This window comes from Rattus norvegicus, chromosome 7 (assembly GCF_036323735.1).
Source record: "Rattus norvegicus strain BN/NHsdMcwi chromosome 7, GRCr8, whole genome shotgun sequence".
In the NCBI taxonomy this organism is placed as follows: domain Eukaryota; kingdom Metazoa; phylum Chordata; class Mammalia; order Rodentia; family Muridae; genus Rattus; species Rattus norvegicus.
In genome coordinates this window covers 114,071,829-114,099,040 of record NC_086025.1, presented here as the reverse complement: position 1 = coordinate 114,099,040, position 27,212 = coordinate 114,071,829, and the positions used below count along the sequence as shown (strand labels likewise).

The window sequence follows — 27,212 nt, the reverse complement described above, 5'->3', positions numbered from 1 at the left end:
ACTCTACTCACACGCCCTATGTTATGCCTGTGTTACCTGCCCCGACACTGCCTTCTCTCCCTGACTCAGCCCAGATCAGGGCAGCTAACAGTCACGGACTTGTCTGTCTCCAAAGCCAGTTTACAAGCCTCCAGGATCGGACTGGCAAAGCATACCGATGACAAATACATTTTGAATGTTTCTGGAAGTTCCAGAGGGAAGAGAAAGTACAAAGTACAGTTCCCAAGAATAACGTGCACTTGCCCAAGGACAGACACATCTGGGTGGGCTTTTGGTCTTGGAACCTCAAATGTCCCATGAGCCTCAGGGTTAAAGGAAACAGGCTCTCTCCTTTCTCAACAGTTTTAACCTTGCCTCACAGAAATCCTTTTGTCTGCCTGTATCACTCACTCTTCTCAAGACACACTCCTTGAGGTGATTCTTAGTACAACCTTGAAAACATCACAGCAAAAATTACCCCCATGTTATAGATACAGAGATAGAGGCCCAGCTAAGTTAAATAATTAGCCCTGGGTCAAGCAAGTAAAAGAGGCAGCTAGAGTGAGCAAGAATGAGGGTTCTCCCCTTCCTGGCTTCCAGCATCAGATGCCTTTCTCTGGTGATGGCTTGGATTCTCTGAGATTTCTGGCCAACAGACCCTGCTTTACAACCAGGAATCCCAGAGATCAAGAATGTGTATTAAAGCCCCACTTCCTATGCTCTACTCTGGGACTAGTGGAAGGGCACACTTTTGTCAGAATTTTAGGAACCCATAGTGTAAGATTTCTAAGAGGCTAACCCACCCTCCCCAAAGAGAGAAAGGGACCAAGCTACAGTCAGCTTAGCAGCCTAGTTCACTTCCAGCTGGTGACTCCTCTCCCCGGAAGCTGGAGGTCCCTATAGTCAAAGGTCTGGGGACTGTTGCTAGACTCTGGCTGAGCCCATGAAGGTAGTCAGGCCTTTCCAGTGTACCTCAAGTAAACTCCCCCCCCCGCCCCCCCCCCCCCCCCCCCGTGTAAGAGGCAGGGTGGGGCGGGGTGGATGTTTCCATGCTTTTGTGTTACTCCCTACTCATAGGAGAGTCCAAAGGGATTCCAGCCTAAGGGTTTGGGTGTCACAGGCTAAGGGCCATCTTCCTCTACCTTCATCAAAGCATGGCCAACAAGTACACTAAGAGGGGGATTGCCTAGCAGGTGCTGAGTTTCTATACAGAAACAGAGAATGGATCTCCCCAGAGCCTCAGGCCCTGAGTCTCACAACTCCCAGTGCAGCTCCCCTTTCTTGCTCACACAAAGAAGCAGCCATTTATCAGGACAATTAACATGTCTGCTGCTGGTAAGCTTAGCTTCCACAGACGACCCCTCCTTTCCTAAAGTCTCTAAAAACCTAGACACTGTCCCATCTATTTTATTGGTCAGCAGACTCAAGTGGGAAGAGATTCATCCAAAGAAGACCAGCTCCTAAGAGGATGACTGGATCAAGACAGAAGATATAAGACCCTTCAACTCCAAAGCCTGCCTTTGGTCACTGTCCTGAGAGTTGGGCTCCATTATTCAGAGATCTCAGCTCCCCAAAGCAGTGACTGAGCACAGAGACAGACTTAAAACTCCATAGACAAAGTGCCTAGAGATGTCAGGGGAAGCCCAGACAAGCCAGGGCAAGAACCAGAGCAGAGGGCTGTTCAGCTAGAACTGTATCAGGGCTGCTACCCATAAGCTCGCATGGGACAAGGACCCCAGAACTGCCCACGTGTGTTTGAGACAACGGTCATGCAGACTAATCACTTGTGGGAGGGCAGAAGAGTTGAGAGGGGAGAATATGTGTGAACTGCAGACCCCTGGGCTACTCGGAGAGGCTGCCTTTGGCTCTGTGCATTTAAATTAGCTTCTCTGAGCAGCTCAGGCTTGGGCATGGTGACACACGCCTATACTGAGGAGGCCGATGTGGAAGGATCATTGCAGGTTTGAGGCTAGTTTGTACTATGTAGTAATACAACTTGAGCTACAGAGAGTGTCCCGGTTGTTTTGAAAAGTGTGGGAGAGGGGCAGTTCAGCTAATCAATTGCCCTGCTGAGGTAGAAAGGGAGAAGGATGAGACAAAGGGAGCTAGAAAAAGACCAGTGATGAGTGCGGTGAAAGTGAGCAAGTGTATTATCCAACTCTACAATCGTAAACACTATGAAAGTTTCCCTTTCCTTTTTCAGTTTTCATACCTATGTGGTGTGCATGTATATTAGCACACATGTGTGTGGGTGCACATGTATGTGCATGTTGGGAATCATGCTTGACAGCTCTTCCAACTTGATTCTTTGAGACAAGGTCTCTCAATTGCACTCAGGGCGTGTCCAATGCTAATCTTGCTAACCAGTTTGCTCTGGGATTACCTGTCTCCTTCTCTGATTGAAACTTACACTACAGTCACCCACATTTACTGGGTTCTGGTGATCTGAACTCTGGTCCTTATGCTTGCCTGGTAAGTACTTTAACCATAGGCAGGGAGATGACTGCCACCTCCCCTCCCCAGGGAGTGACAACATCTACTTCTCTGTATATCAATCACTGGCACAGAACCTGGTGCAGAGAAGGCACTCAACTTGGTACCATTTGCTGAATGTGGCTGGAGACTGATGGCCACGGAAGAAGATAACCGTTCCCTTGAAAAACCAGGTCCCTCGGTGAGATGGCCAAGACTTTGCCATACTCCTTGGGCACTGCATTCCAGGTGTTCACCCTTGCCTCCCAACACCTGTCTGGCCAAAGTCGCTTCATCTACCACACCTTGTGCTTTGGAGCCTTTCTCCAGGTCTTCTCAGCCTTAGTCTACTTCATTCTTTTGTACCTCAGGGTTCCTCTGTGACAAGAGAATAATGTCTGCCTTACAGTAGAACCAAGGAAATCAAGCCGTTCATGGAGTAGTGAGAAGCTGGTGTATTTGGAATGTGGGACCTGGGAATATGGGAGTCAGGAGTCAGATGGATCCCACTGGTCCTAAGGACAGGCAGAGGCTTGGTGCCACCTCACCCTTCCTGCTAGATCAGGCGTTCAGACAACTTCAAAGAGCCTTTGCTAACTTGGCTTGGGGGTGGGACTAATGTCTCCCCTGCCACGCCTTCTCTCAAGCATTTGTCATACTGAATTGTAAGGATGGATTAGCAGACTATTGCTACTTTAGAGCAGGGGCATGTCTCGTCCACCTCTTTTCCACTAATGCACGTTTAGCATACAGGAGACCTTCATGATCAGAGGAGTGCAAGGCCCTCCAAATGGCCAGCCCGGACTGAGGTTGTCTGTTCCTCTGACTCTTTGACTTCCCAGTTTTCCAAGGGGTTTTGCTGTAGGAAGCTCCCTGAATGTCCAAGCTGCCCAAGCAGTAGCAGCTTTCCCTGGTCTTCCTTGTTAGCACGGCACAGGCCAGGGTTCCTAAAAGGCTTAGAGTTTAAGTAGACAAAGGACATCTTAATGATGCTAGAATAAGCAGATCTCTCAAGGTGGAAAAACAGCAGAAACCACCCCACAAGCAAACACAGCTGGATCTGTGAAGGCTGGGTACCAGCACAGCTGGGAAATGCTTTTCTGCCATTTGCAGAGGCCCAGAGAGTGGCTAGTTAAAGCTTAACCCATTTGGAGGCTTTTTCTCATGTACAGGGACCTCCGCCATACTGACCTGTGCCTTCGCTGGTTTTACACCTAGGCCTTCCTCCCCAAACCAAAACTGTGTTTTGTTGTTGATTTTTTCTTTTTTTCTTTTTTTTTTTTTTTTTGAGACAGGGTTTTTCTGTGTAGCCCTGGCTGTCCTGGAACTCTCTCTGTAGACCAGGCTGACCTCGAACTCAGAGATCCGCCTGTCTTTGCCTCAAGAGTGCTGGAAACAAAGGCAAAATTGTGTTTTCAAAGTGCCACTCTTAGGGTCCATTTCCCATTTCCCTTTCTCTTTCTTGGTCAACTCCCTCTTTATCTGTCTTTTGGGAACAAAAATAGTAGTACCTTGTAAGATTATTCTGAGGATTAAATGAAATAAAACCCAGAACCCCTAGCACCCGGGTAGACTGCCTTCCCTCCAAGGCTATGAGATCTCAGCACACAAACCATCTCTCAGTCTAACCCAGGCTTGAGGCTGCCAGACACTCCCTGGAAACCAGGGAAACTCCCTCCCTCAGGGTGAACAGGGAGGAGAATCTGATTTGATTGCCAAGGAAATATGCTTGCCGGGTTGGTGGATGAGCCAGGGGCAGGGCCAGGCAGTGGTCAGGATGTGCCATGTTTGCAATGCACGGTAGAGATCTGGGTCTTTCTAGAACCACGCAAGTGGCCTCTAAGCAAAATTCCTTCCTGCTTGGTGCCTCAGTTTCCTCACCTGTACACACCCCTACCACACCTCACAGAGTACTCAGCTCCCTCCAATCAAACTGCTTTGCATTTTGAAGCCAGAGTGTATTCTCACTTCCTTGCTCAGTAGTCTCTAAGGCGGAGACCGCCCACCCAGTCTTTTTCTCAGTCTTCCCTCCAAACCCGCAACCCACCTGCTGCAGGGGGCCAGCCTCCCAGGTACAGCCTCAAAACTCCCTTTTTCCTTCTAGCAGAAGCCTCAGCGTTTACGCAAACTCTTGAAGGGCAAAGTCCACTCGGCTTGGATCTTTATAGCTGGTGCCCTGGCACACAGGAGACTCTCTGGAAATATGTTATCAGGTCAATCTGCACATACAGTACTGGCTCACAATTGCAAAATATTCTGTTAAATATTTATTTAAAGCGTTAAGAAAACCCCACCGTACAGGTCATGGAAGGCACAGTGGAGCAGGGCCTAGTCTCTGCCCTCTAACCTGGGTACAGGGTGGATGCTGCAGCTTGTTGACTGCACTAGATCCATTCAAACTCTGTGCAGAATCTCACCACAGCAGAACAAAGGAGAGCAGGTTAGGTAGGGTAGGGCTTCCATGTTTGGATTCCGGCTCAACTGTTTATTAAGTTAGGCAAGGAACTTAACTGTTCTAGGAACTTAACTGTCCTGCACCTTGGTTTTTGTTGTTTGTTTGTTTGTCTGTTTTTCCTCCAAGGATAAGGAAAACCTGTCTTACCCAGGGACTGTGAAAAACAAGGGGCCAGAGCATGAGACAGGGCTTAGGCGGTGATGGTTTGCTCTGGGCCTCAGTTTCCTTTCTATAAAAGATGGTGCCATATACAAGGCTCAGCTCCCAACAGCCAAACTGCTTTGCATTTTAAAGGGAAAAAAAGCCTCTCATTTCCTGCTCAGTACTCCACTGAGAGACTGCTCCTCCCAGGTTTCCTTTTAATCTGCCATTCCAATCCTACAACTCACCTCCCATTGAGAGAAAGGAGAGATGGATCCTTGCAAGTTATCCTCTGACTTATCTACACCACACACACACACACACACACACACACACACACACACACACACACACACATCACACATCACACATCACACACATCACAATAAATATCATTTTTTTTTTTTTGGTTCTTTTTTTTCGGAGCTGGGGACCGAACCCAGGGCCTTGTGCTTCCTAGGCAAGCGCTCTACCACTGAGCTAAACCCCCAACCCCAAATATCAATTTCTTAAAACAAATGACCAAAACCACAGTGGGTGATGGGTGTCATGTCACAAGCACTAAATAAATTAAGGTTTAGTGAACATTACATCATCAGTCCTGACCCTTGACTCCACCTACAGTCCGCTGCTACCCACTTCCTTTTCCACTAGTGTGTGTGTGTGTGTGTGTGTGTGTGTGTGTGTTCAGCCTTGCCTTTTTCTTCAGCAGAGTGCAGAACACAAAGAAAGCTTAGTCAGACAAGGAACAATTATCTGGTGGGAAGGTGGAAGAAAAGACAGTGAAAAAGCTAACTTCTCTGGCAGCCCTTCTAGCCCACGCCTAGGCCACACCTCCCAGGAAGAAGAGGCTCTCACTGTCCTAGCATCTTTTTGTTTGGCCTCCAGGATAAAGACAGCTGTAATTACACTCACAAGAACAGTAGACCCAAGCCTCTAGCTGCATATTCTGATCCGGGCAGCAAAGGCTGTTGATGTTGCTTAATAAATCCCAGTGGCAGGTGGAGTAAATGCCTGGGGCTACCAGGCTTGTCCCCAACCCTGGCTACCTGCATTCAACCCCTAGAACCCACATTCATGGTAGCAGGAGAGAACAGTCTCCCCAAAGATGTCCTTTGACATCCATTTGTCCCAGGACACCTCCAAACACAAGAAATACATGGGATAAAAGTCTATCTGCCACCTCTCAGTGCTTAGAAGGCGAAATGATAGCTGTCCCATTAAACCTGAATTTAGGTAAATGGAAAGTCACTTCTAGTATCAATGTGCCCTGTGTAGTGTTTGGGATAAACTGATACTAAAGGCCTATTTGAAGTTCAGATTTGATGCAATAGCCCACATTTTACCTGGAAACTACCCAAATACTCAAGGGCACAGAGGAAAAGATTAGTCTTTCACCTACCCCACAGCCAGCTGTCCAACTGGTATGCTAACCAGGCTCCTTGGAAACATCTTCTTTCGACACCCAGGCAGAGCAGCAGATGGGCTAAGTAGGAGCCTCCTCCTGAGTGGCTGAGTCCAGTGCCTTGTGGGAGCGCCCAACACTAGGCCAAGTCACAGCTAGAGCTCAAAATACCTTTCCTCATTCATTTAAGCCTGCTTGGGCTCTAGTACCCAGCCCAGGAGAGGATGACAATGGGAAAGCCAGGTTGTTTTGGGGAGAGAGGCTCCCAAGAAAAGCTCACCTGGCACGAGGGTGGGGGTGGGGGTAAGGGAGGTCATTACCAACCACCTACTTCACGGGGTTGTGAAGATCTAATAGGAAAACGGCCAAGGATACACCTTATAAATAAATCCCTGGTCATAGGTCATGATCAAGCCCTATTGAGTGGCTAGCTTAGCACAGGGCCTCACAACTGTCACAGGGAAGACAGATGTGACAGAGGTGTACCAACACAAGGCTAGTGCATCTGGACACTGTAGTAAGAAAGACCAGTGCTTTGCCACAAACGTCACATCCATCTCTCAAAAGGCTCACTAGAGCTCCACAAAGTGAGGGTAAGCTGGGGTCCATTTCCCAAAGGATGGTGTGAGTGGCCTGCAAGTGAGACCAGGTAGGGGAGTGGGGGCCGGGGAGGGGGCCCCACTGGTGCAGGATTGGGGCCGAGGCCTACCTTCTGGGCCTGCTGGATCATCTGCCTGACCACCTGCTTCAGGTGCGGCGCCTTCTCTTCTTTGGGCGGGTGGGTGAAGAGCGTGACTCGGCTCACGCCGCGGTAGAAGCTGGAGTCGGTCCACCCCAGGTCCAGTGGGGGCACTTCAGTGTCGGAGCGATCTGGCCAGTAGGCCAGGGACTCACCGGGCTCAGCCCGGGAATGGGACTTGGCCTTGGCCTTGGCCTTGGCACGGGTGTTGGAGACCGCTTCCTCGTAGGGGCTCCAGGCGGCGCAGAGCGCCTGGCGCTCCTGGCTGGAGAGGAAGTCCCGCAGCCGCTCCTTCTTGACCCGTTCGCGGTAGGCCTGCTCGCTTCCACCCAGCAGCGCCTCCAGCGCGGCCCGCCGCCTCTCGCAGTAGTAGAAGGCGGCATGTGCCTCGGTCACCCTCTCGTTCACGTGCGCCTCGTCCAGGCAGTTCAACTGGGACTCGGCCATGGCGTCCCAGCCCTGTCCCGGGCCCCGGGCTTGGACCCTGCTGTCCCCACCGCTGCACCTGGAGCGCTCGAGGGGCGGGGCGCCTCACCTGGCCGCGAGGTCCGCCCCGGCCCGCCCACAGATCGCCAGTCGGCCAATCGGCGCGGGCCTCGATGCGGGCGCGGCCGTCGGGCGGAGAGGGAACGCCGCCTCTGCAAGGCTCGCGGGGACCTCACCGGCAACCCAGCCGACGCCGTTCGTCTCTGGCCTACCTAGCCCGGCTCGGGTGCGGAGCCCTGGCGTGGAAGTGAACTTGGAGCCGGGCTATAGTCAGCCACGTGCGGCCTTTGAGCCACGCCCGCCTCCCAGCTGCGACCTATCCGTGCGGGGAAAGGTCAGCGACTTGACCTTTAATGCATCCAGCACCCTCCGGACTCAGCCCCGCGGGTCCAGCCTCATCTTCCCGCGGGCAAGGCCCAGAGCACCTGTTCTAGTCCAGACGCCTGTGGGGTTTAGTAGCATCCTTATCCCCTCCGGCCATCAGGGTGCAAGTGTGTATGCTGTTGGGCCAGATCGTGTGCGGACTGTGTAGGGGGCAGTTGGTGTGGGAAAGCAAAGATGCTAATGAAATCCCTAGTTCTCCCGCCCATGCGTCCCAGTTCTGAGATCAGAGGCCTCCAGGGGCTGTCAATTCAACATCGTCACTACAAAAATTTTTTCCTCCTAAAAGAATCACCCAAATAGAAAAGATGTAAGCAGGCGGCAGTGAATTTGCCCCTCATTTTAATTTGAAGTGGTGTGTGCGTGTGTTTGGGCCTGATAGGCTGCCAGAGGCCTGATTACTATATTAGCGATTCAAAATACATGTTTGAGCCCAAGGAAGGAAGCTGAGCACAGACACGCGCGTGCACACCACCACCAGAGGATCTGCTGTTTCCCATTGGATTAAATACAATCTTCTTAGTCATTAACATATTATTTTGTTCGTGTGCTGCTGTACAATTTTGATTCTCTACATTCAAAATATTTTCAGATCATAGCAACCGAAGGTTCACATTTCTCTCATTTTGTAGCACAGCGACTTGGAGCTGGAAGGAGCTTTAGAAATGAGTCCAACCCCCTCATTTCACAAACGAGGAAATTGAGGCCTAGAAATAAATGCTTTTCTGTATCTCCCGAGAAAGGAGAGGCTAAGCGGAGGAACTGCTATGCTCTCTGTGGTGTAGGAGGTCCTTTCCCTACGTGTGGCCTCCTTTGCTTGTTCTTGTGGAGAAACAGAGGTTATTGGGGTTATTGGGGGTGTGTATGAAGGAGTCAATGGGCATTTCTAGAGCTCGCTCTCCCTCCCTCCCTCCCTCCCTCCCTCTCTCTGTTTCTTTCTCCCTTTCATCCTCCCTTCCTCATCCCCCCTCCCGCCCTCTCCTCTGTGCTTGGGATAAAACTCAGGACTTTGGCACATTAGGAGAGGGCTCTTTCATTGATCTATACCCCACAGCATCATTGACAGTTTGGAAAAAAATGAGCGATTAGATTGTCTGAAGGGACTGAAGAAATGGTTAAGGGCACTGGATGCTTGCCCAGAGGACCTGGGGCCTACATGGTGGCACACAGCCATCAATAACTCAAGTCCCAGAGCATCTCCGACACTCTCTTCTGCCTTCTACAGGCACCTGGTATGCATATGGTACACAGACATAAGTGCAAACAAAACATCCATACACATCAAGTTTTAAAAATTTTAATAAAAAAATAATAAATTACAGAGTTCGTGACAATGGTGACTGCTGGCATCGGGGATGGTGAGCAGCAGCAAGGGTGCCTGTCGCCTCAGACGTTCTTCACCACTCTTGAGAATCAGGAGGTTTCACCCCTGGTAACACTGCACTCTAAGAGTACTAGAGGCATAGTCTACCATCAGTTAGGAGAGCGTTTGCTCGCTTTGGAGGCCCTGTGAGGCCAGGCTCTCCGCTTAGGGAATGCAGAGGAGCTCGAAGCAGTAAAGAGGAGGAAGAGACAGACAAGGCTAACACAGCTGAGGAGGACAGCATGAGTGTAGCAAATGTGCTTTAGTAACTGCAGGCAAGCCAGATGTCACGCACCTGTCACCCACCACCACAGAGAATGGTGAGTTAGAAGCTGGCTTGGGCCTCATGATAAGACCCTGTTTCAAATGATAAAACTGCTACTGCCACAGAAGACCATCATATGCTTAGAGGTGGAAACCGATCTAATGAGCATTTACTTGGTGCTTACTGTGCACCTAGTACAATTCATGCTCAGGGTTTTGTTTTGGGTGTTTTGTTTTGTTTTGTTTTGTATTTTAGTTTTTGAGAGAAAGTCTCAGCCCAGGACCTCAAACACATTGTAAATATTCTTAGCACTTGAGGGGCAGAGGCAGGAGGATTGCTATGAATTGAAGGCACACATCAGGCTACTGGGGTTGTTTGACTAAGAATCTCCCCAATATGTGTATTCAAACACTTGGTCCTCAATTGGCACTGTTTGGGGAGGTTATGAAACCTTTGGAATGTGTGGTATCGTGTTGCTTTCTATTTCTATTTTGCTGTGGTAAAACACCATGACCAAGACAACTTATAAAAGAGTTTATTTGAAATTGTGGTTACAGAGGGTTGGTGTCCATGTTGGCAACGGGAACGGGAAGCTGAGGGCTCATCTTTAACTGAAAACGTGGAATAGATCAAGGTAGAAATGATGCCAGTCTTTTAAGCCTTCAGAGCTTTCCCCCAGTGACACACCTCCTCCAGCAAGGCCACACCTCCTAAACCTTCCCTAACAGCACCACCAACTAGGAACCAAGCCTTCAAATGCCTAAGACTATGGGGGACACTCATTCTAACTACCACATAGAGCCTTGCTGGAGGAAGTATATTACTGGGGGTGGGCTTTGAGAACTCACAACCTCTCCCTACTTCCAGATGGCCCTCTCGGCTTTGTGGTTGTGGCTGAGATGTGATCGCTCAGCTTCCCGATCTGGCTGCTAGGCCTGCTAATTGCTGCCACAAGTCCCTGCCACAATGGACTCTTGTCCCTCTGGACTGTTAAGCCGAAATAAACCCTTTCTTCTATAAATTGCCTTTATCGTGACAATTTGTAGACAAAAACAAAACAAGACAAAACAAACCAGAAAAGTAATCAATACGGAAGCTGGTGCTGAGAGTGGATTGTTGCTGGAAAGAATCTGGCCATGTTGAGTTTTGGAGAAATATGCAGAAAGACTCTGGAGCTTTGAACAAGACAAGTGGTTGAATGCTGTAAGCATAGTTTAGTGGTCTGTTCTCGTAGGAGCCTGGAAGATAGCAGGGTGGATAGTAATAAGGATGGTAGGGACTAAAGAGATTTCAGATGGGAGCAGCGTTAGCAGTGAGCTATAGGCCATTTATATAGTGTTTTGTTTTGTTTTTTCCGGAGCTGGGGACCGAACCCAGGGCCTTGCGCTTGCTAGCAAGCACTCTACCACTGAGCTAAATCCCCAACCCTTTATATAGTGTTTTGACAGACACTTCTGTCCGTGTACTAAGAACTTGCCTGAGCCTAAATTTTAAATCAATGGGCTAATGTATCTGTCACAGGAAATTTCTTTAAAATGTTTTTAAATTATGTTATTATTTTGTGGATATGGGTGTTCTGTCTGCATGTATATGTACATTGTACAGGCAGAGTCCTTGGAGACCAGGAGAATGTACTGGACCCTGTGATTGGAGTTATAGACAGTTGTGAGCTGCCATGTGGGGATTAGATTCATGTCTGTGGAGAAATCAGTGCTCTTACCTAGTGAGCCTAGGGTGGTGGGAGAAATCTCAAGACTGTGGAGTGGTTGTTACTTATAAGACTTATACAAGTCTATAACGACAAAAAAAAAAAAAAGCAAGGGGCAGAAAGAAGTACAAAAGGTACAGTTCAGAGGTAAAAGGAGCATCAAGAAGCTAGTGTTACAGCCAAGGGACATGTTGGAAGAGAGGCGGCAATCACTGAAGAGACCAGCAGCATCGATGAGAGGCCTGCTCTGCACTGGAACAACAGGGTAATGGTGCTGACCTTTCTTAACCTAGGGGTTAAACAGGACCACATGTTTGATGGAATTAGTACTTTGACTGGCAGAAAGTGATTTACAGTGATGCTCTAAGACTTAGAGTGCCCGACAATTACCTGGGCAAGGAGTGGCCGTTAAAATACAGGTTTGGATCCGGTAAGTCTCGGATGAGGCCTGAGGTTCTGCATTTCTAAGAAGTCCCAGGCTGATGGACAGGTGGGGTTTCTTGTGGTTTGTGTTTCGGGGGTTGGATGAATAAGAACGTGAGTGGCATCCAGCTTTCCTGATAGCCGCTCTGTGTCCCTGGGAAAGTGAGTTCTCCTTGCTGAGCCTTGGTCTCATCGCCAGTTAAATACAGGCGAGAAGTCCTAGTGGGAGGGACTCTTAGAGAAGGCAAGCAAGAAGTGGAAATGCAGTCAGTGCTTTGCAGAAGGTCTGGGGTCCACAGCAGCTGGCCACAGAAGTTCGTTTGAGAGCCTGAGAAGAGGAGACTAGATAGAGAAGGACAAACTATAGAGACCTCAGCTTTGTGTATTTATTGATTTGAGTCAGGGCTTTGTTGTGTGGCCCTAGCTGGCTTTGAACTCAAGACCCTCTTGACTCAGCCTCCAAACTGATTGAGTGGATTACAGGTAAGCCACTTCTGTCTGGGACTCGACCTTAGTAGTCTCTATGCTGTAGTTACAGTGGAGCCACTGAGGGTCGAGAGACTGACAGGGTTGTAACGATCCAGCAGCAATTGCTATGCCAGGCACCATGCTAAACATTCAATGTTTCCTTCGAATGAACTGTAAGTCCCATTGGAAAGTCTCCCATTCTTGTTTTCCATGCGAGTTAGGAGAACACAGAGATGTTTAGAGCGCACGTTAGCCTCCTCAGGTTGCAATGCTGTCTTAGTTGAAGATCCGAGAAAAGGAGAGTAGGAAAAGTGTTTGCTTTATCTGGTAATTTAACCCCTTCGGTAGACACTTGCTAAGGGCTTAGCCTCATGCTTAGAGTCAGAAGCCATTCAGTTTACCAGCCACTTACCAGCTCTTTTAAAAAAATAACTTTTTTATTCCTTCTTTGTGAATTTCACATCATAGGCCTCAATCCCACTCATCTCCCAGTCCCTTCCTATCAGCGCTCCACCCTTGCAACCTCCCCGCCCCCCTTTCAAAAGAAAAAAAAAGAGGATAAAAAATAAATCTTGTCATAGAAGCTATAGTGTGTCCCAGTGTGTCCCAGAATACACCCTCTTGTCCACACATCTTACTTGCAAATGTTCATTGCAGTGAGTCCTTGGTGTGGTTTGAGGCTTCTGGCTTCTGCTACACTCTGAATACTGGATTCTCACTGGGATTCCTCTTGGGTATCCTCTTGTCGTATGTCATGGAGATTCTGCAGCTTTGGACCAGCCCCTTCATGCACTCCAGCAGTTCATAGATGGGATAGAAGTTGGGGCAGGGCAACTCAAAGCTCTGGATCTGGGCCTGCTTGGTAGCTGAATTGGTCAGTCTTCCAGCTCTCCCACTCTTTATTGATCCTTACCGAGCATCAGGCCCTGTAGAACAGGGAAGCAGCTGCAAGCCAAGCCAAGCTCACTCCAGGCCTACACTAAAGAAGAAGGATTAAAACACATTTCCCCCAATTCAAGAGCCACACATATTATGTGACAGGACTTGGGTTTGGACAGAAGAAGGTTAGACTATTTTAGAAACAACTCACAATGGAAAAGATCTTTCTACATCTGATGGGAAACACACTGGTTATTTAATAAAGCTCACTTTTACATACCAAAGACATACTTATTCACACTACATTTTTGAGAGGTTAATAAGTACTAGGCAATATGCTTGCCACTGGGAATAAGAAAGAAGACTGGTACATCATGGGTGGCTTCTCTGGTGCCTCCTGTATGTATATAGTTCAGGTAGATGGTAAACATTCACAATTACAGGAAGCTGGGATCATAGCCCAGTGTAGATCACTTGCCTAGCATGTGTGAGGCCCTAAGTTCTATCCCCAGTCTTGATCTTCATAAGACAGGTGATAGTGGCAGAGGGGCTGTGGGTAGGGAGACAGAATGCACAATTACGAAACTGCATCTGGCTTCCTCTCCCTGAATCTGTTAAAGTTGGCTTTGAAAGGGATTGTAGTGAGATGCTACAGGTGGGCAAACCGAGGCTTTTAGAAATGAGATGTCCCCTTTAAGGTCAGTGCTGGGACACTTAGTCATATGGCTTCACCCCCAGACCTTCACCCTACCCTATAGCTAAACACTATAGATTACTGTATAGATAAAAGAAAACAAATAAAACAAACAAACACTCTGATTTCCTTTAGGTACCTGTAGTAATCTTAATGGCTATATAATCTAGGTCCCCCTAGATCCAAGGGCACCCTGGGAAAACCCCTGATACATTATTGGTCTCTCTAGTTCTGGGTCTGGAGTTTCCCTGAGTTGGGTGGGGTCCACTCTGGTGGCATTTCCAACTCCACCTTGACCAAGGTGACTGCTGCCTTCTGAGAACTGTGCCTCCCCCTGACAAGTCCCTTCCTGCTGGCTCCCTCCTCCTTCCTCTGCAGGACTACCCCCCTCCCCCTGGATACTTGGCTCCAAGTCACCTTCCTCTCACCCTCCACAGCACTCTCTGCAGGCTGTGCCTTCTGCATTCTGTAAAGATATGACACCTTATAGTTAACATTAATTGTAGCTGTGTTCAGCCCCATGCATGTCTATTTTCCTAGGCCCTCCTGTGTAATTTGAGTCCCAAAATAACCCATCTCATGATATATTCTTAGATAAGTTTCCCAGGGGTGACTTTTTTCCTCTGTAGCAATTTGTGTCACGAACGCCTGTTATAAAACTTTGGGGACTCACTCACACCTTGGTTAAAAAAGATTTTTTTCCCCTTGCTGCTGTGTCCCAGAGAAGGTGAGAGAGTGAGGGGAAGAGGTTTCTCTTGCATCCAGAGGAACATAGATCCTGGGACCACAGTGGAGTAACCTTGCTCCAAGAAACACATATATGGAGACCTCTTGTTTGACCCTAAAACTTTTAGCTATCCATTGGGGGGGGGAGGTATGACCTTTTATGTGTACTGGTATACATGAACCCATGCATCTCACATCCCAGATATCTCATTGCCCTTGCCCCATCACCAATCCTCTGGTGGTGACCTTGGTCTGCATTTACCAATAATCCTGTTAGGCTGGTTTTCTCCAGAGCACCCCCACCCTACGCATACACCACCAAGTCATTTCTTCTTTGTTCTTTCTGTTCCTGCCCACCCTCATACACTAGTCCTTTCCTATAGGTAACTGCCCTCACAGTCTGTTTAAAGTTCAGCCCAACCTCTCTACCCCAGTATTTATCCTTGCTTCCTCTGTAAATACATTCTCCCTCAGCATGCTTTACCTCATGTATCTGTGAATGATGTTTTCTTGAACAGATACCAGCCAAGTGAAGGAATTACCCTCAAAGAGACAGCACCATACTGGGTCACTGTTAACTTCCCTTGGGTCTCTATTCTTCGACCCCATCCAGATCAAGCACCTTGTTGCCTAGACAACTTTTCCCGGTCACTTCCTTCTAGAAACTAGGCTGGGTTGAGGCAGGTCATCAGGATGACTCTTGCTTGACCCCTGAACTTTGCCCTGAATTGCCGTGTATTGCTCTGATAGTGTTGAGTAGGTCTCCTCACCTGGTGGTAGGTGACCTTCCTTTCTATTTACCTCCATTCACACCAGCTGTTCTCCATCTTGCTAATTCTACAACCCTTTGATATCTCATGCTGTGGTGACCCCCAATGACAAAACCATCTTCATTTCTACATTATAATTGTAATTTTGCCATTATAAATCATGATGTAAATATTTGACATGATTATTTGATAGGCAAACCCCAAAGGGGTCATGACCCACAGGTTGAGAACCGCCGAGAGTTCCCAAGGCTTCCTAAAGTCACCTTTGTCTCTACCCTCGGCCTTCTGTCTGACCCTTCTTCCTGAGTGTACTCTACTGGTCCTAATCTATGGGCCTCTAGCATGTGATTTTCAGGTTCTAGGTCACCAGGACAGGGATCAACAAGCACTCAGGAAGTAATCATTCTGGCATAGGTCCTTCAGTTGGTGTGGTGACTGTTAATCTTCACTGTACTCAGGAAGCCACGTCTCTAGGTATGCCTGTGAGGACATTTTCTAAGAGGTTTCACTGAGGAGGAAAACCCACCATGAATGTGTGGGACACCATCCAAGAGGCTGCTGTCCTAGACAAAGCAAGCAAGCAAGCAAGCAAGAAAGAAAGAAAGAAAAAAGAAAAAGGGAAAAAAAAAAACAGCAGTCTTCATTTCTCTTTGCCTCCTGAGTATAAATGTATTGTGACCAGCTGCCTGCCCCATGCTCCTGCCGCCATGCCATCTCTGCCATGATAGACTGAGCCCTGGAGCTATGAGTCAGAGTAAACCCTCCTTCCTTAAATTGCTTTTGTCAGGTGTTTGGTCACAGCGACAAGATACGTAATGCAGCTGGGATCAGAGCTGTTTTAGAAATTGTCTCCAAATGTCCCTATGACCACCAGCTCTCAGGGAGAGGAGACAGTCCACTGTAGTGACTCTCTGCCAGATTAGGGTAAGGCTGGTCTCTGATTGTGAGAGTGCTCTGTCCTGAGCCTGTTCTGTGTTCCTGCCTACAAAAGGGAAGAAAAGACTCTTTCTCTAGAGGATTCCCTTCTATCCAGTGTCTCCTAATCTCAGAAAGGGAGATACCCTCTTTTTTATTTTTCAATCAATGAAGTTGCCAGTCTGTCTTAGGCTCTCCTCAATTCTGTTCCTGAGCACCACTGCTGCTGCTGTTTGCTCTGGGTTAAGATTCACTATGTAACCCAGGGTGGTCTTGAACTTGTGAGCCTTCTGCCTTTGTAGGATTATAGATTAGTGATACCACACCCAGTTCCAAGTACCATTTAAAATGAATTATTTCTCTCTCCTCTCTCTCTCTCTCTCTCTCTCTCTCTCTCTCTCTGTCTCTCTGTGTGTGTGTGTGTGTGTGTGTGTGTGTGTGTGTGTGTGTGTGCGTGTGTGTGTGTACAGGCACCTGAGTAGGCCAGAGGAGAGCATCAAATTCCCCAAAGCTAGAGTTACAGGCAGTTGTGAGCCACTGGACATGGGTGCTGGAGACTGAACTCAGTTCTTCTGAAAGAGCAGCAAGTGCTCTTAACTGCTGAGCCATCTCTCTAGCACCACCAAGAACCATTTCTACCCTGCCAGTCCATTTCTAGCTCTCAACCACCAACAGAATTCAAACAGCTTGCAATTCAATGCAGGAACTTCCGTAAAAATCAGTTTTCTGCATCATCTCTCCTCTCTGTCATTCCCCATCCCTGAGATCCACAATTTACCTATTCAGACACATGTGCTTACAAACAAATTTACTTACACACACACACACACACACACACACACACACACACACACACACGTCGTGAACTGCACTAGACGGTGTAGAGTACAACTGCATTGATTTACACATTCATCTGTTGATGTCCTCTCAGGATTCAGTCTGTTTCCTGGCTGAATGTTCCTGTGTCCTCACCTTCAGCTCCCTCTAGAATGCCCCACACTTATCTTCCAAGTCTCCAAGGCCTTTAAGAACTATCTTGAGGTGGGGCTGGGGTTTGGGTGGGTGCTGGGAAATGGTGGTGGCTCACACCTTTAATCCCATCACTTGGGAAGTAGAGGCAGGCAGATCTCTGAGTTCGAGGCCAGCTCGGTTTAGAAATTGAGTTCCAAGGACAGCCAGGGCTTCACAGAGAAACCCTGTCTCAAAACAACTAACCAACCAACCAACCAACCAACCAACCAACCAACCAACCAACCAACTAAACTAGCTTGAGGTTCACCTTCTGGAAAAGCCTTCCAAATGTCCAGGCCTCTGGTAGCTCTTCTTTTGAGTTCTGTAACAGCCAGTGCCCCCTGAAAGAACTTTCTATGACAATTCACATGTTCACCATAAGGTAACCACCCCACCCCACCCCCATACCCAGCCAGGAGCAGTACCCAGGTAAGAAGCACAGAAGTCCGGGGGGAGGGGGGTGAAGCTCAGGTTTATAGCTTATCTCCTTTTAGTGAGACCTCAGTTAGGGTCCTGCATTCAAGAGTTCATGGTGGGCTGACTCTGACAGATGACCGGAGCTGGACTGGGAGAGGGGCAAAGGCAGGGGATTCATAGAAAGGGCACACTCTGTCCTTTTCTGATCCTGCTCCTCCTCTATCAGTTGGAGGAAGGGCCTCATTTGGTCTGTGCCTTTGAAATGCTTGCTGCCTTTCTTTTCCTTTGTTTTGTGTTTCATTTTATCTGTCTGGGCTTAAACTCACGGCCACCCTTCTTCCTCTTTCTCCCAAGCACTGAGATTACAGATGTGAGCCATCTGCTCAGCACTCTTGTTTTCTATCAAAAATGATTGAAAATGTGCACCGTGTCATATTTCTGACAAAACAGCCTTGATAAGTGCACATGTGCATGTGCGACCTCCCCCCCCCCGCCCCCATCCATACACAGATACACAGTCATGACGTTGTCTACCTGAATGCTGGAAAGACACACGTTCAGCTGAGTTGCCTGCCTTCCGTCTTTTCACCGAGGTGGGCATGCACTCCAGTGCTGAACTACATCCCGGACCCGAGGCTATCAGGGACCTTACATCTTGGGGACACAGACCTTCAGGCCTGAGTCTGAGCACTAACACAGTGTATGTATGCAGGAAGGGACAAAGCAGTTCAGGAAAGACACTTGGGAGAAAGTGGCAACCAGGTGAGAACAGAGGACCTGGGGAGCCTATGCAGGTAACTAAGAAATGTGTTTTCACAGTAGGAGCCAAGAGTAAGGATAATGGGGAACATTATCCAGCAGAATGAGCCACAGAGGTGGGGGCCGGAACAAGACACTGGTGGAGAAGCTCTTGAAACAATGCAGAATGGCAGTGGTGAGGAAGGGAGGGTGGTGGAATCAGGGATGGATAGGACTTGAGGGAATAAGACAGAGGAAGCCTTTTTTTTCTTTTTGTCCAGTGACTGTGAGAAGAGGAAGATAATGAAAAGGAAATATTCATTTTGGATGTGGGAAACCAGGAAAGGGACCCTCTAGACTATGTGAGATTGGAGGTGCCATGGGATATCTGACAAGAGAGGCACCCTGATACACTGGTGCGAAACTGAGGAAGGTGTCCTGGGGTGAGCATAAGAATCAATGAAGCAGCTGGGGTAGTAGTGGCTCACGCCCTCAATTCCAACACACTGGAGGCAGAGGCAGGTGGATCTCTGTGAGTTCGAGGCCAGCCTGCTCCACAAAATGATTTCCAGGATAGCCAGGGCTACACACAACAACAAACAACAAAGCAAAACAAACAAAAGAATAGACTAGAGTGTCAGAGGATGTGGTGCAAAGGTAGAGCACTTACCCCGTGTGCACGAGGCCCTAGGTTTCATACCCAGTAAGCGGAGAAAGAGAAAAGGACGTGGAGAAAGAGGAAGGAAAAAGAGCCAAACTCCAGGCTCAGACATGGAGCTGGGGAGCCCCAAGATCTCAGAGCTTGGTGGCTCATTCTTTTAATTCCAAAACAGGAGAGGTAGAGGTGTGAGTTTCTTTGAGTTTGAGGGCAGCCTGGTCTACATGAAGAGTTCCAAGCCAATCAGGACAACATGATGAGATCCTGTCTCAAAACAAACAAAAGTTCAAGAAGTTAAGTTTACCAATAGAAGGCCAAATTGCCACAAGTTCTTAATGGAAACGCATACTCGCTAATCCTTCTATTGCTTTTTTAAAAGAGACACTTACTTCATTCCTTGTCTGCACCCATCCTGGGTTGTACCTTGCCTAAGAGGGGCCTGTGGACCAGTTCTTCACAGAACATATATACTGTTTACACACACTAAGGGTTTAGAGCAAGAAGAGAACCAGCCACGCCTTCTGTTTACGGATGAAGAAATTGAGGTTCAGACAAATTAAAGCACTTCTTTAAACTCCAGTAGCTCTGGAGAGAGTGAGGACAGCCAAGGCTGCTGTGCATACCCCCTCCTTTTTCTCTGCACCCCCCCCAACCCATCTGGACTTGCCATGGTAACTAAGCCTCCTCCAGCGTGGGAAGCAGTTTCCTAGCAACTCCCCATAACCAGGTCAGAGCTGGGGAATGAGACGCCACTTGCTGCCTCCCCTGGGGAATTCAGAAGTAGAGAAATGGGATGGCCACAGATGACCTGCACAGAGGGCTAACTGGAAGCACCTAGGTAAAGGGATTTCACACCAGGGTCAGCAGAATGCGACGGCATAGTCCAGGCTAGCCCGGACCTTGTCCACGGAGCAGACACAAATCCCCCTCCCCGAGTGCAGCGCTGATTCTGTTGAATTAGTGCGGATGAAGGAGTCCATCGAGAAAGGCTGGTGGACGGCTATAGACATCTGTGTTGACGCTTCATTTTCAGGGAAGCTGAGGGCTAATCACTCAGCCTCCTTCTTAACCCTTTATTGTGCCAAGAAAATGTTTATGGGATGGCCTGCTGGTCATAAACAAGCTGGTTCTTCCTCTAATATTTCCTGTGTACCTGATCTCAGTAGTCATCCTCCACACCACCCACCTGCATCTCCTCCCCGTGGGCTCCCGGGTTCTGCCTTCTATAGGATCTCTCTCTAAAGGCTAAGCCAGTGATGGTTGGCTCACTCTCTTGGACGTGTCGGGTTGAGGAGTGGCATCCGGTGTTGCCCGTGGCATCTGGGAAGATGGCTGCTGAGAACTTCTGGGTATGTTTATTCCACTAATTAAACTTGGGGGTGGGGTGGGGAGGAGCTCTTCTTCACCAGACATTGCCATGTCTGCCTGCCATACTGGGAATTGCAACAGCCACTGAGAGGAGATGGCGCTGATGCTCAAGGGATCAGGGGATGGCACCGTTGTACCCGTGAAGCAAGCAAGCTAGGCATTGCCCACTCTTAGACTCCTCATTCAGGTAGATATGGCAACCTGTGTTTAAAGTGCTTCCGGTCCAGGCTCCATGATCGCCATCTCAGGTTGAGACTGAGTGGGGCTCTCGGTAGATGCCTGGGACAGGTCTTGAAACAAACAAACAAGCAAACATCCCCAGGTAAAAATCACTGATCATGTGTCTTTCTGAATACATCTAAGATAGGACCGACTCCCCAGTCTTTTATCTCCAGGCTAGATCCATGGTCTACCTGCAGCTGCATGCCCAGCCTCTTGCACATCTGACATCCCTTCCACACCTTCCCACGCCTAGGATGCTCTACTGGAACAGGAATGAGGTCATCCTGCAGTGGGTTTCCATTTGTTCCCCAGAACCAACCAAACACACGTCTCTTCCCCACTGCAAGCTCAGTGAAGTCCTCCACGGTGACAGATATCTATCTATCTATCTATCTATCTATCTATCTATCTATCTATCTATCTATCTGTAGAATTTTCTTTTCAGCGATTTTAGGCTCACAGCATAACAGGAGATACAGAGCTCCCCAGAGGGCATGCATGGCCTCCCCTAGTTTCAACAGCCAGTGACAGAGTGGTGTGTTTTCTGTAATTGATGGATTTGTACTGAAGCATTGTCACCCGAAGTCCACAGCTAATGTCAGGGGTCACACTTGCTGCTGTCGTTTCCATGGTTTCACAAAACAGATATGTACCTACTCTGTATACCACACAGAGTAGTTGACCTGTCCTAGAGGGTACTCGTGTTTGGTCCAATCATTCCTCCACCCCCTGCGACCCTTAGCAAACTGACCCTTTTACTTTTATTTTATCACTCGAAAAGGTTTTGCTGTTTTGGCTTTGTTGTGACATCTTCATTCATACATATCTTTACACTGAGTTCTTATTCCTTTTTCCACGCTCCTCCCCTTTCCCTCTCTGCCCCTCCTGCTGCTCTCTTGCCTCCTGACACACAGTTTTCCCTTTAGCCTTCATAGTATATATAAATATAATATTAAAATTTAAATAAGATCCTTTATACAAAACTGTAGATATGTTATTGCCTTTTCTGGTTTCTCCCTCCCTACATTGTCTTTGGCAAAGATTTTCTTGAAGGCTGTGCTTCTCTTCCCGTTCTTCTGACCCGCAGATTCTATATCACAGAATTGGGAGCGAACACTAATCAGTGTTTTTCTCTCAGAGCTGCTTGCCCTACCAGCAGAGCCTGCGTTCATGTATCAGCCACACGCTGATCTGTGATCTGTTTGCCTTGAACTATCCAATCTAGGTGTGGAGGCAAGTCAACAAATCATCCACTATAGCTTAGTGTTTTGGGTACTGGGACAGAAGCAGAGCAGGGTGGACCCATTCGTCCGTCCTAGTAAGGTAGCCACTCACCACGCAAGTCTATTGCATTCACTTGGTTTAAAGTATCAGTTGTGAGCTGGGTGTGGTGGCACATGGGTATAGTCCCAGCACTTGAGAAATGGAGGACCAGAATTTCAAGGTCATCCCCTGCTACATATCCAACTCAAGGCCCTTTCAGACAAACCAATTAAATAAAAATTTTAAAACATAATAACCAGGGGCTGGAGAGATGGCTCAGTGGTTAAGAGCACTGGCTGCTCTTCCAGAGGTCCTGAGTTCAATTCCCAGCAACCACACGGTGGCTCACAGCCATCTGTAATGGGATCTGATGCCCTCTTTTGTCATGCAAGCACACATGCAAATAGAGCACTTATTTACATACATACATGCATAAATCTTCAAAACAGTACAACAGCCAAGTATCTAATAGCGACACATAGTGTGTGGCCACCACACTGAACAGAACAGTTGCAGGACTAATTTATCATCATTCTAAAGAACAAAAACAGTGAACGACAAAGTGGGAAAAAGACAGTCCAACCAAAAGGGACAGGAGGTGGGAAAGTCAGAGGCTGGAGATAGGATGACTCATCCTGGGACCTCAGTGGGGCTGATTGAGAAGGCTCAGGAGAGGAGAGCTGGGGACGTGACTGAACAAATATGCAGCAGGCCGATGACAAATGCCTTGGGTGGAATGCTAAGGACTTGAGACTGAGAGCTACAGGAGCCCCTGAAGGATCTGCACAAGAGCCTAATGTCATCTGCTTTACATGTTCATAAGCTCTGTCTGGCAGCCATTGGAGGCTAGATCAGTGGGGGTCTAGGTCGGATAGGAAGCAAGGGAGCCAGAGCAGAGACCAGTGTAGCTACTGGGAATAAAGTGAAAAATGAGGCAGCTGTGGGGGAGCCGTGGATTGGACAGAGTAGGGAGAAGAGATCGAGGAACTCTGGGGCTGATCTCATCAGACCCCAAGAGATGCTACATAAACACTTGCTGATTTAATGACCTAACTGTGGCCAAGCTCCAACATAAAACTGTGCTATGCACTGGCCCCTATGTGCACAGATGAAGCAGCATGGGGCAGTTCTCTCCACCCGAAGAAGCAATGTGCACCAAGGAGGGAGAGCGCACAAGATGGAGAGAGGGGAAGGTTGGCATTCCTGTTCCGTCTAATAGGCTCAGGTGAGAAGCACAACCAGCTCATGGGAGACTGTGAGGGACCCAGCCCAGCTGTGGTATACTTTTAGAACTGGGCATGGGCCATTCTTCAGCCCACATGGATCCCCAGGGCTGATTCCATAGCCTAAAGGATCACACCATTTCACCATCAGGCACATGTGATCGGGGTGATCCAAAACATAGTCAGTGGAGGATGCATGGCACGATGAACAGGAGCAGACGGAACAGGACTCTGTAAGTACCCAGGAACTCTAGAAGTACCCAGAGGAGAATCTGAGGGAAGTTGTAAAAGCTTCAACCACATGAACGTCACATGGAAAACCCCTTTGTTTGCACCTGTAGGTCTGGCAAGCTTCAGGCACTTGGGGTGAATGAATAGACAAGATTGGGCACCTACTACTTGTTCATTGTTGTCTGACTATTCCGGGAAGACATGAACAAATGTCTACTCAACCAGACAGGGAACCAGTGATAGGCCAAAGTATAGATACCACCAACATCCAGTGTGTTAAAGCAATGAGTTTACTGAGGTTACTTACAGGGGCAAGGGTAGGGATAACTTACAGGAGCCAACCCCACCCCAACATGGGTGATAGCTCCTGAAAACCGGAAACAGAGTTCACTGCACAACCTTCAGGTAGCTCAACAGGTTGGAGAGTGTCCTTTCTGGTGGCTCGATTGGTCTGAGTCTCTTCCAGGCAGTTTAGCTGGTCTCTCTCTCTTTTTTTTTTTCCGGGCTTTTGGCTGGTCTTTGCTTAATCTAGGTTGCTTTGTTTCAGATTCTTCTAAGCATTATAGCTGTCTTTTCTGCTTATATACTACTGTGGAGAGAGTGGCCTAGTTAATCTAGTCAGTTTCAGGGACTTCCTGAAGGTATTTTGAGTTTTTACTTCCTGTTTTAACTTCTTTTCCTTGTAAGATAAAGTGTTTCACCTCCCTTTAGAACGTCTTGTCTCACCCCCCTTTTCTCATTTTATGCCTGAGTTTCCCTCCAAGATGAAGGTTTTCACCTTGGAAGAACACAACATCATTCATTACACACATATGTACTGATACCTTCCCCATGTGCTATAAACATACAGCATCTACAAAACACAACAATCCCCACCCCAAGAAGCATACAGCCTCAATTGAATGAGAGGTCCCACCACTCAATCTAGTGCATATGGTGTTCAAGAAAAGCATGGGACTCGAGAGGTAATCTAAAGAGATATTTTATTTCACATTGTGGTTATGAGAGGAAGTGACGTGTAAACCCAAGTCTGAACAGCAGTCAGATGGAAAGCACAGGATGTGCACCCTGGGAGGGACCCACAATTATGAACCCTCTCCCCCGAAGGTTCTTAGCCATCTGGAGGAAGGACAGTGGAGAAAGGGTATGAAAGCAAGAGAAGGTTGGAGAGAAGATCCTGAAGGGGCCAGACCTTGTAGGACTGAGTTGGGATTTTAGGTTCAAGGCTAAGTGCCTGTGAAGAAAAAAGTGGTGTGATTGGGTTTGTCTGACCAAAGATTGCCTTGATGTCTGAGTGGAGAGTGTATCAGGCACAGGAAGGAATGCAGGGCAGCAAGCACAGAGGACAGTGCAGTTGCTATGGGAGACGGAAGGGTGCCGTGGCTGGGAGATGAAGTGGAAGGACTTGAAAAACAATAACAAAAATAAATTTGTTTTAAAGAATTGCAGTGTTAGATCTTCTTCACACTCTCGTCTTACAGATAGTCACGTCGAAACTAGACAAAATAATTGTGCTATGCAATTATTTTGACCAGGCCAATCGGTCCCCTGTGTGGGTTGTGAGCTGAGATCTAGTGATGCCCCCCTGCCTTGCCCAGAGTCCAAAGTGATGGGCATTGATTTTTCTCCTTCAGGATTTCCGGAGAAGGCTTCTGCACCTACTACAGCTTCTGCTCCTGTTAAAGTGATTTCTAGTCGGGAATTCCTGTTGGAGTCTCCAGCCAAATGCCTGTCACTTGGAAAATTTCTGATTCCTGATGAAGATGCAAAAAGAAGTCACCGGCCACCAAACAGAAATGATGTCATAAAGACAGTAATGAGTTGTGCCTGTCCCAAAGCCAAAGTGACTTATTCGCTAGCAACAAAGAGCAGTGGCTGAATATCCCCAGAAAAAGAATCCAATTAGGTCTGTGAGGCCGAAGCCCTTGCTGATCAAAGCACCTGGGAGCTTGTTAGCTTGTAAGGCTGAGTCAGAACCCGCATCTTAACACGGTCCCCAGACAACACTCAGGCACTTGAGATTTTGAGAAGTATTTCCTTAGATCAGCCCGAGACCATCTAGTGGTGAGTGGGCCACGGTGGCTGCTGGATATTCCAAATGAAGTAATTTCCAGCAAGTGGGGAGGAAACCCTAACTGGTCCAACAGGAACTGGCTCTTCTCTGGAAGTTCTCTGCTCAGATGTCATGAGGTCGCACCTAAGGTGTGGCGGCCATAATCAGAGATTATGTGCTGGCAGTTGGCTGTGCAGCCAGAGAGAAGCACTGGGTGGACACACTCCCTTGCCTCTGAGAGGCTGGCATGTAGAAAGTAGATAAGAGATAAGAGTTGGGGGTATGATGCCTCATGCCCCCCACATACACAGTGGCAGTAGCAGAAGCCAAGGAGATTTGAGCCCCAGGTAGACAGTTTGGTCTTCTTGACTCAGTTCCTTATGAGTCCTTGGTCTCCCTTAGTGGTTTGGGTGACTCCTGTTTCCTTCTGAATTGAGCCCTGCTAAAGATAATACCTCAGTAAACATTTCTCCTACCTTCTCCCACCAGGAGAGCTTCTAGCAGGAGCCCGTTCCAGGGGTTTTAGAAACTCTGTTTCAAGCCTATCACCCCTGCTGCCCCAAAGTAGGAAGTACCCCCTTCTCCTAGGGCTGTGCCCCATGGACACCAGATCCAGACTGGCAAAACTTTATTACTGTATTCTCATACGAGTGTTTCAGGCATAGTAACTAGACCAGAACCAAGCTAGTCATCTCTGCCTCAGCCTGGGCTGCTCCTCCCACAGAATCAGCCAAATGGATGAAGTTTGTGGGCTGTTTAAAGCATATGGTTTGCAAATACTGTAAAGCCAAACACCACTTTTGGCGTTTATTTACTGTAATGTATCACATCACCTACTACCAAGCTTGCTGATCAGGCCCACTTTGCCTCAGCTTCCGGTCTCATTTTTCCTCTTGGCGCCTCCTCTGCTCTTTGCCTCCCTGCGATGCACTCTTTCCTCACCTACACTGGGGGTAGGGGGTGGGATGGGGAGGCTTCTTTCTGTACCAGCTGCCCATGCCTGCTCTCACTGCCCCACTTGATGCCGCCCCCCTCCCTGTCACCCATCTTCTGACAACATTCCCTGCTTTCCCATCCCGGGGCTGCAGCTGCTCCTCACTCCTGCGCTGCTTCCCTGAACCTCCAGGCTATGTTCTCTCCCCTCCTGGTCCCTCTCTTTCTCTAAAGGGAGCCCAGGGATCAGAGGATTGTTGAATCAGAGTCACAAGGGACGGAGTGTATGCTACACTGCAGTGACTCGTGAGTCACAGACTGTTCTTTTGTCTCCCTCAGTAACAGATGCCCTCCAGTCCCTCCCTAAAGCAGGGGAGGACATGGAGACAGGCCCCCTCTGTCACATACGCTCCCCCCATCGCTTTCGCCCCAGCTCTTCCTCTCCTATCGGAGAACATACACACATCCGAATGTGACTATACCGACACCCTTGTAAATGCCTTCTGCTCTGACATCTTCTAGGCTCCACAAAAGCACCGAGCTTCTTCTCATGTCCTTCTCTGTGCTTTATTTCCGAGGTTGGGCGCCAGGACACACAATTCTAGTTTAAGGTGACAGAGGGACAACGGCAGTGGGGTTCCTTTTCCTAGGTTGAGGGAGGCTAGGGGAGGCCTAGCACTCAAACAGAAGAGGAAACTCGTTTCCATGAAGCTCCAGTGAGGGTTAGAGTCAGTCTGTCAGTCTAGCTATCGATCTGCAGTCAGTGCTCTTGGCTTCCCTCTCGTCCACTGGCACAACCACCGAAAACCAGGAGCAAAACCCAATT

General features: G+C 48.4%; 1 protein-coding gene across 1 annotated transcript in view; it reads right to left on the bottom strand.

Annotated features, from left to right (window-relative positions):
• Window positions 1-7,685, bottom strand: part of Fam83f (family with sequence similarity 83, member F) — a 29,285-nt gene extending 21,600 nt beyond the window's left edge. The window contains exon 1 of the mRNA NM_001130502.1: window positions 7,162-7,685. Within this exon, the coding sequence (NP_001123974.1) occupies window positions 7,162-7,638 (477 nt within the window). The 5' untranslated portion in view covers window positions 7,639-7,685. The remainder of the gene's footprint in view (window positions 1-7,161) is intronic.
• Between the last annotated feature and the right edge of the window lie 19,527 nt (window positions 7,686-27,212).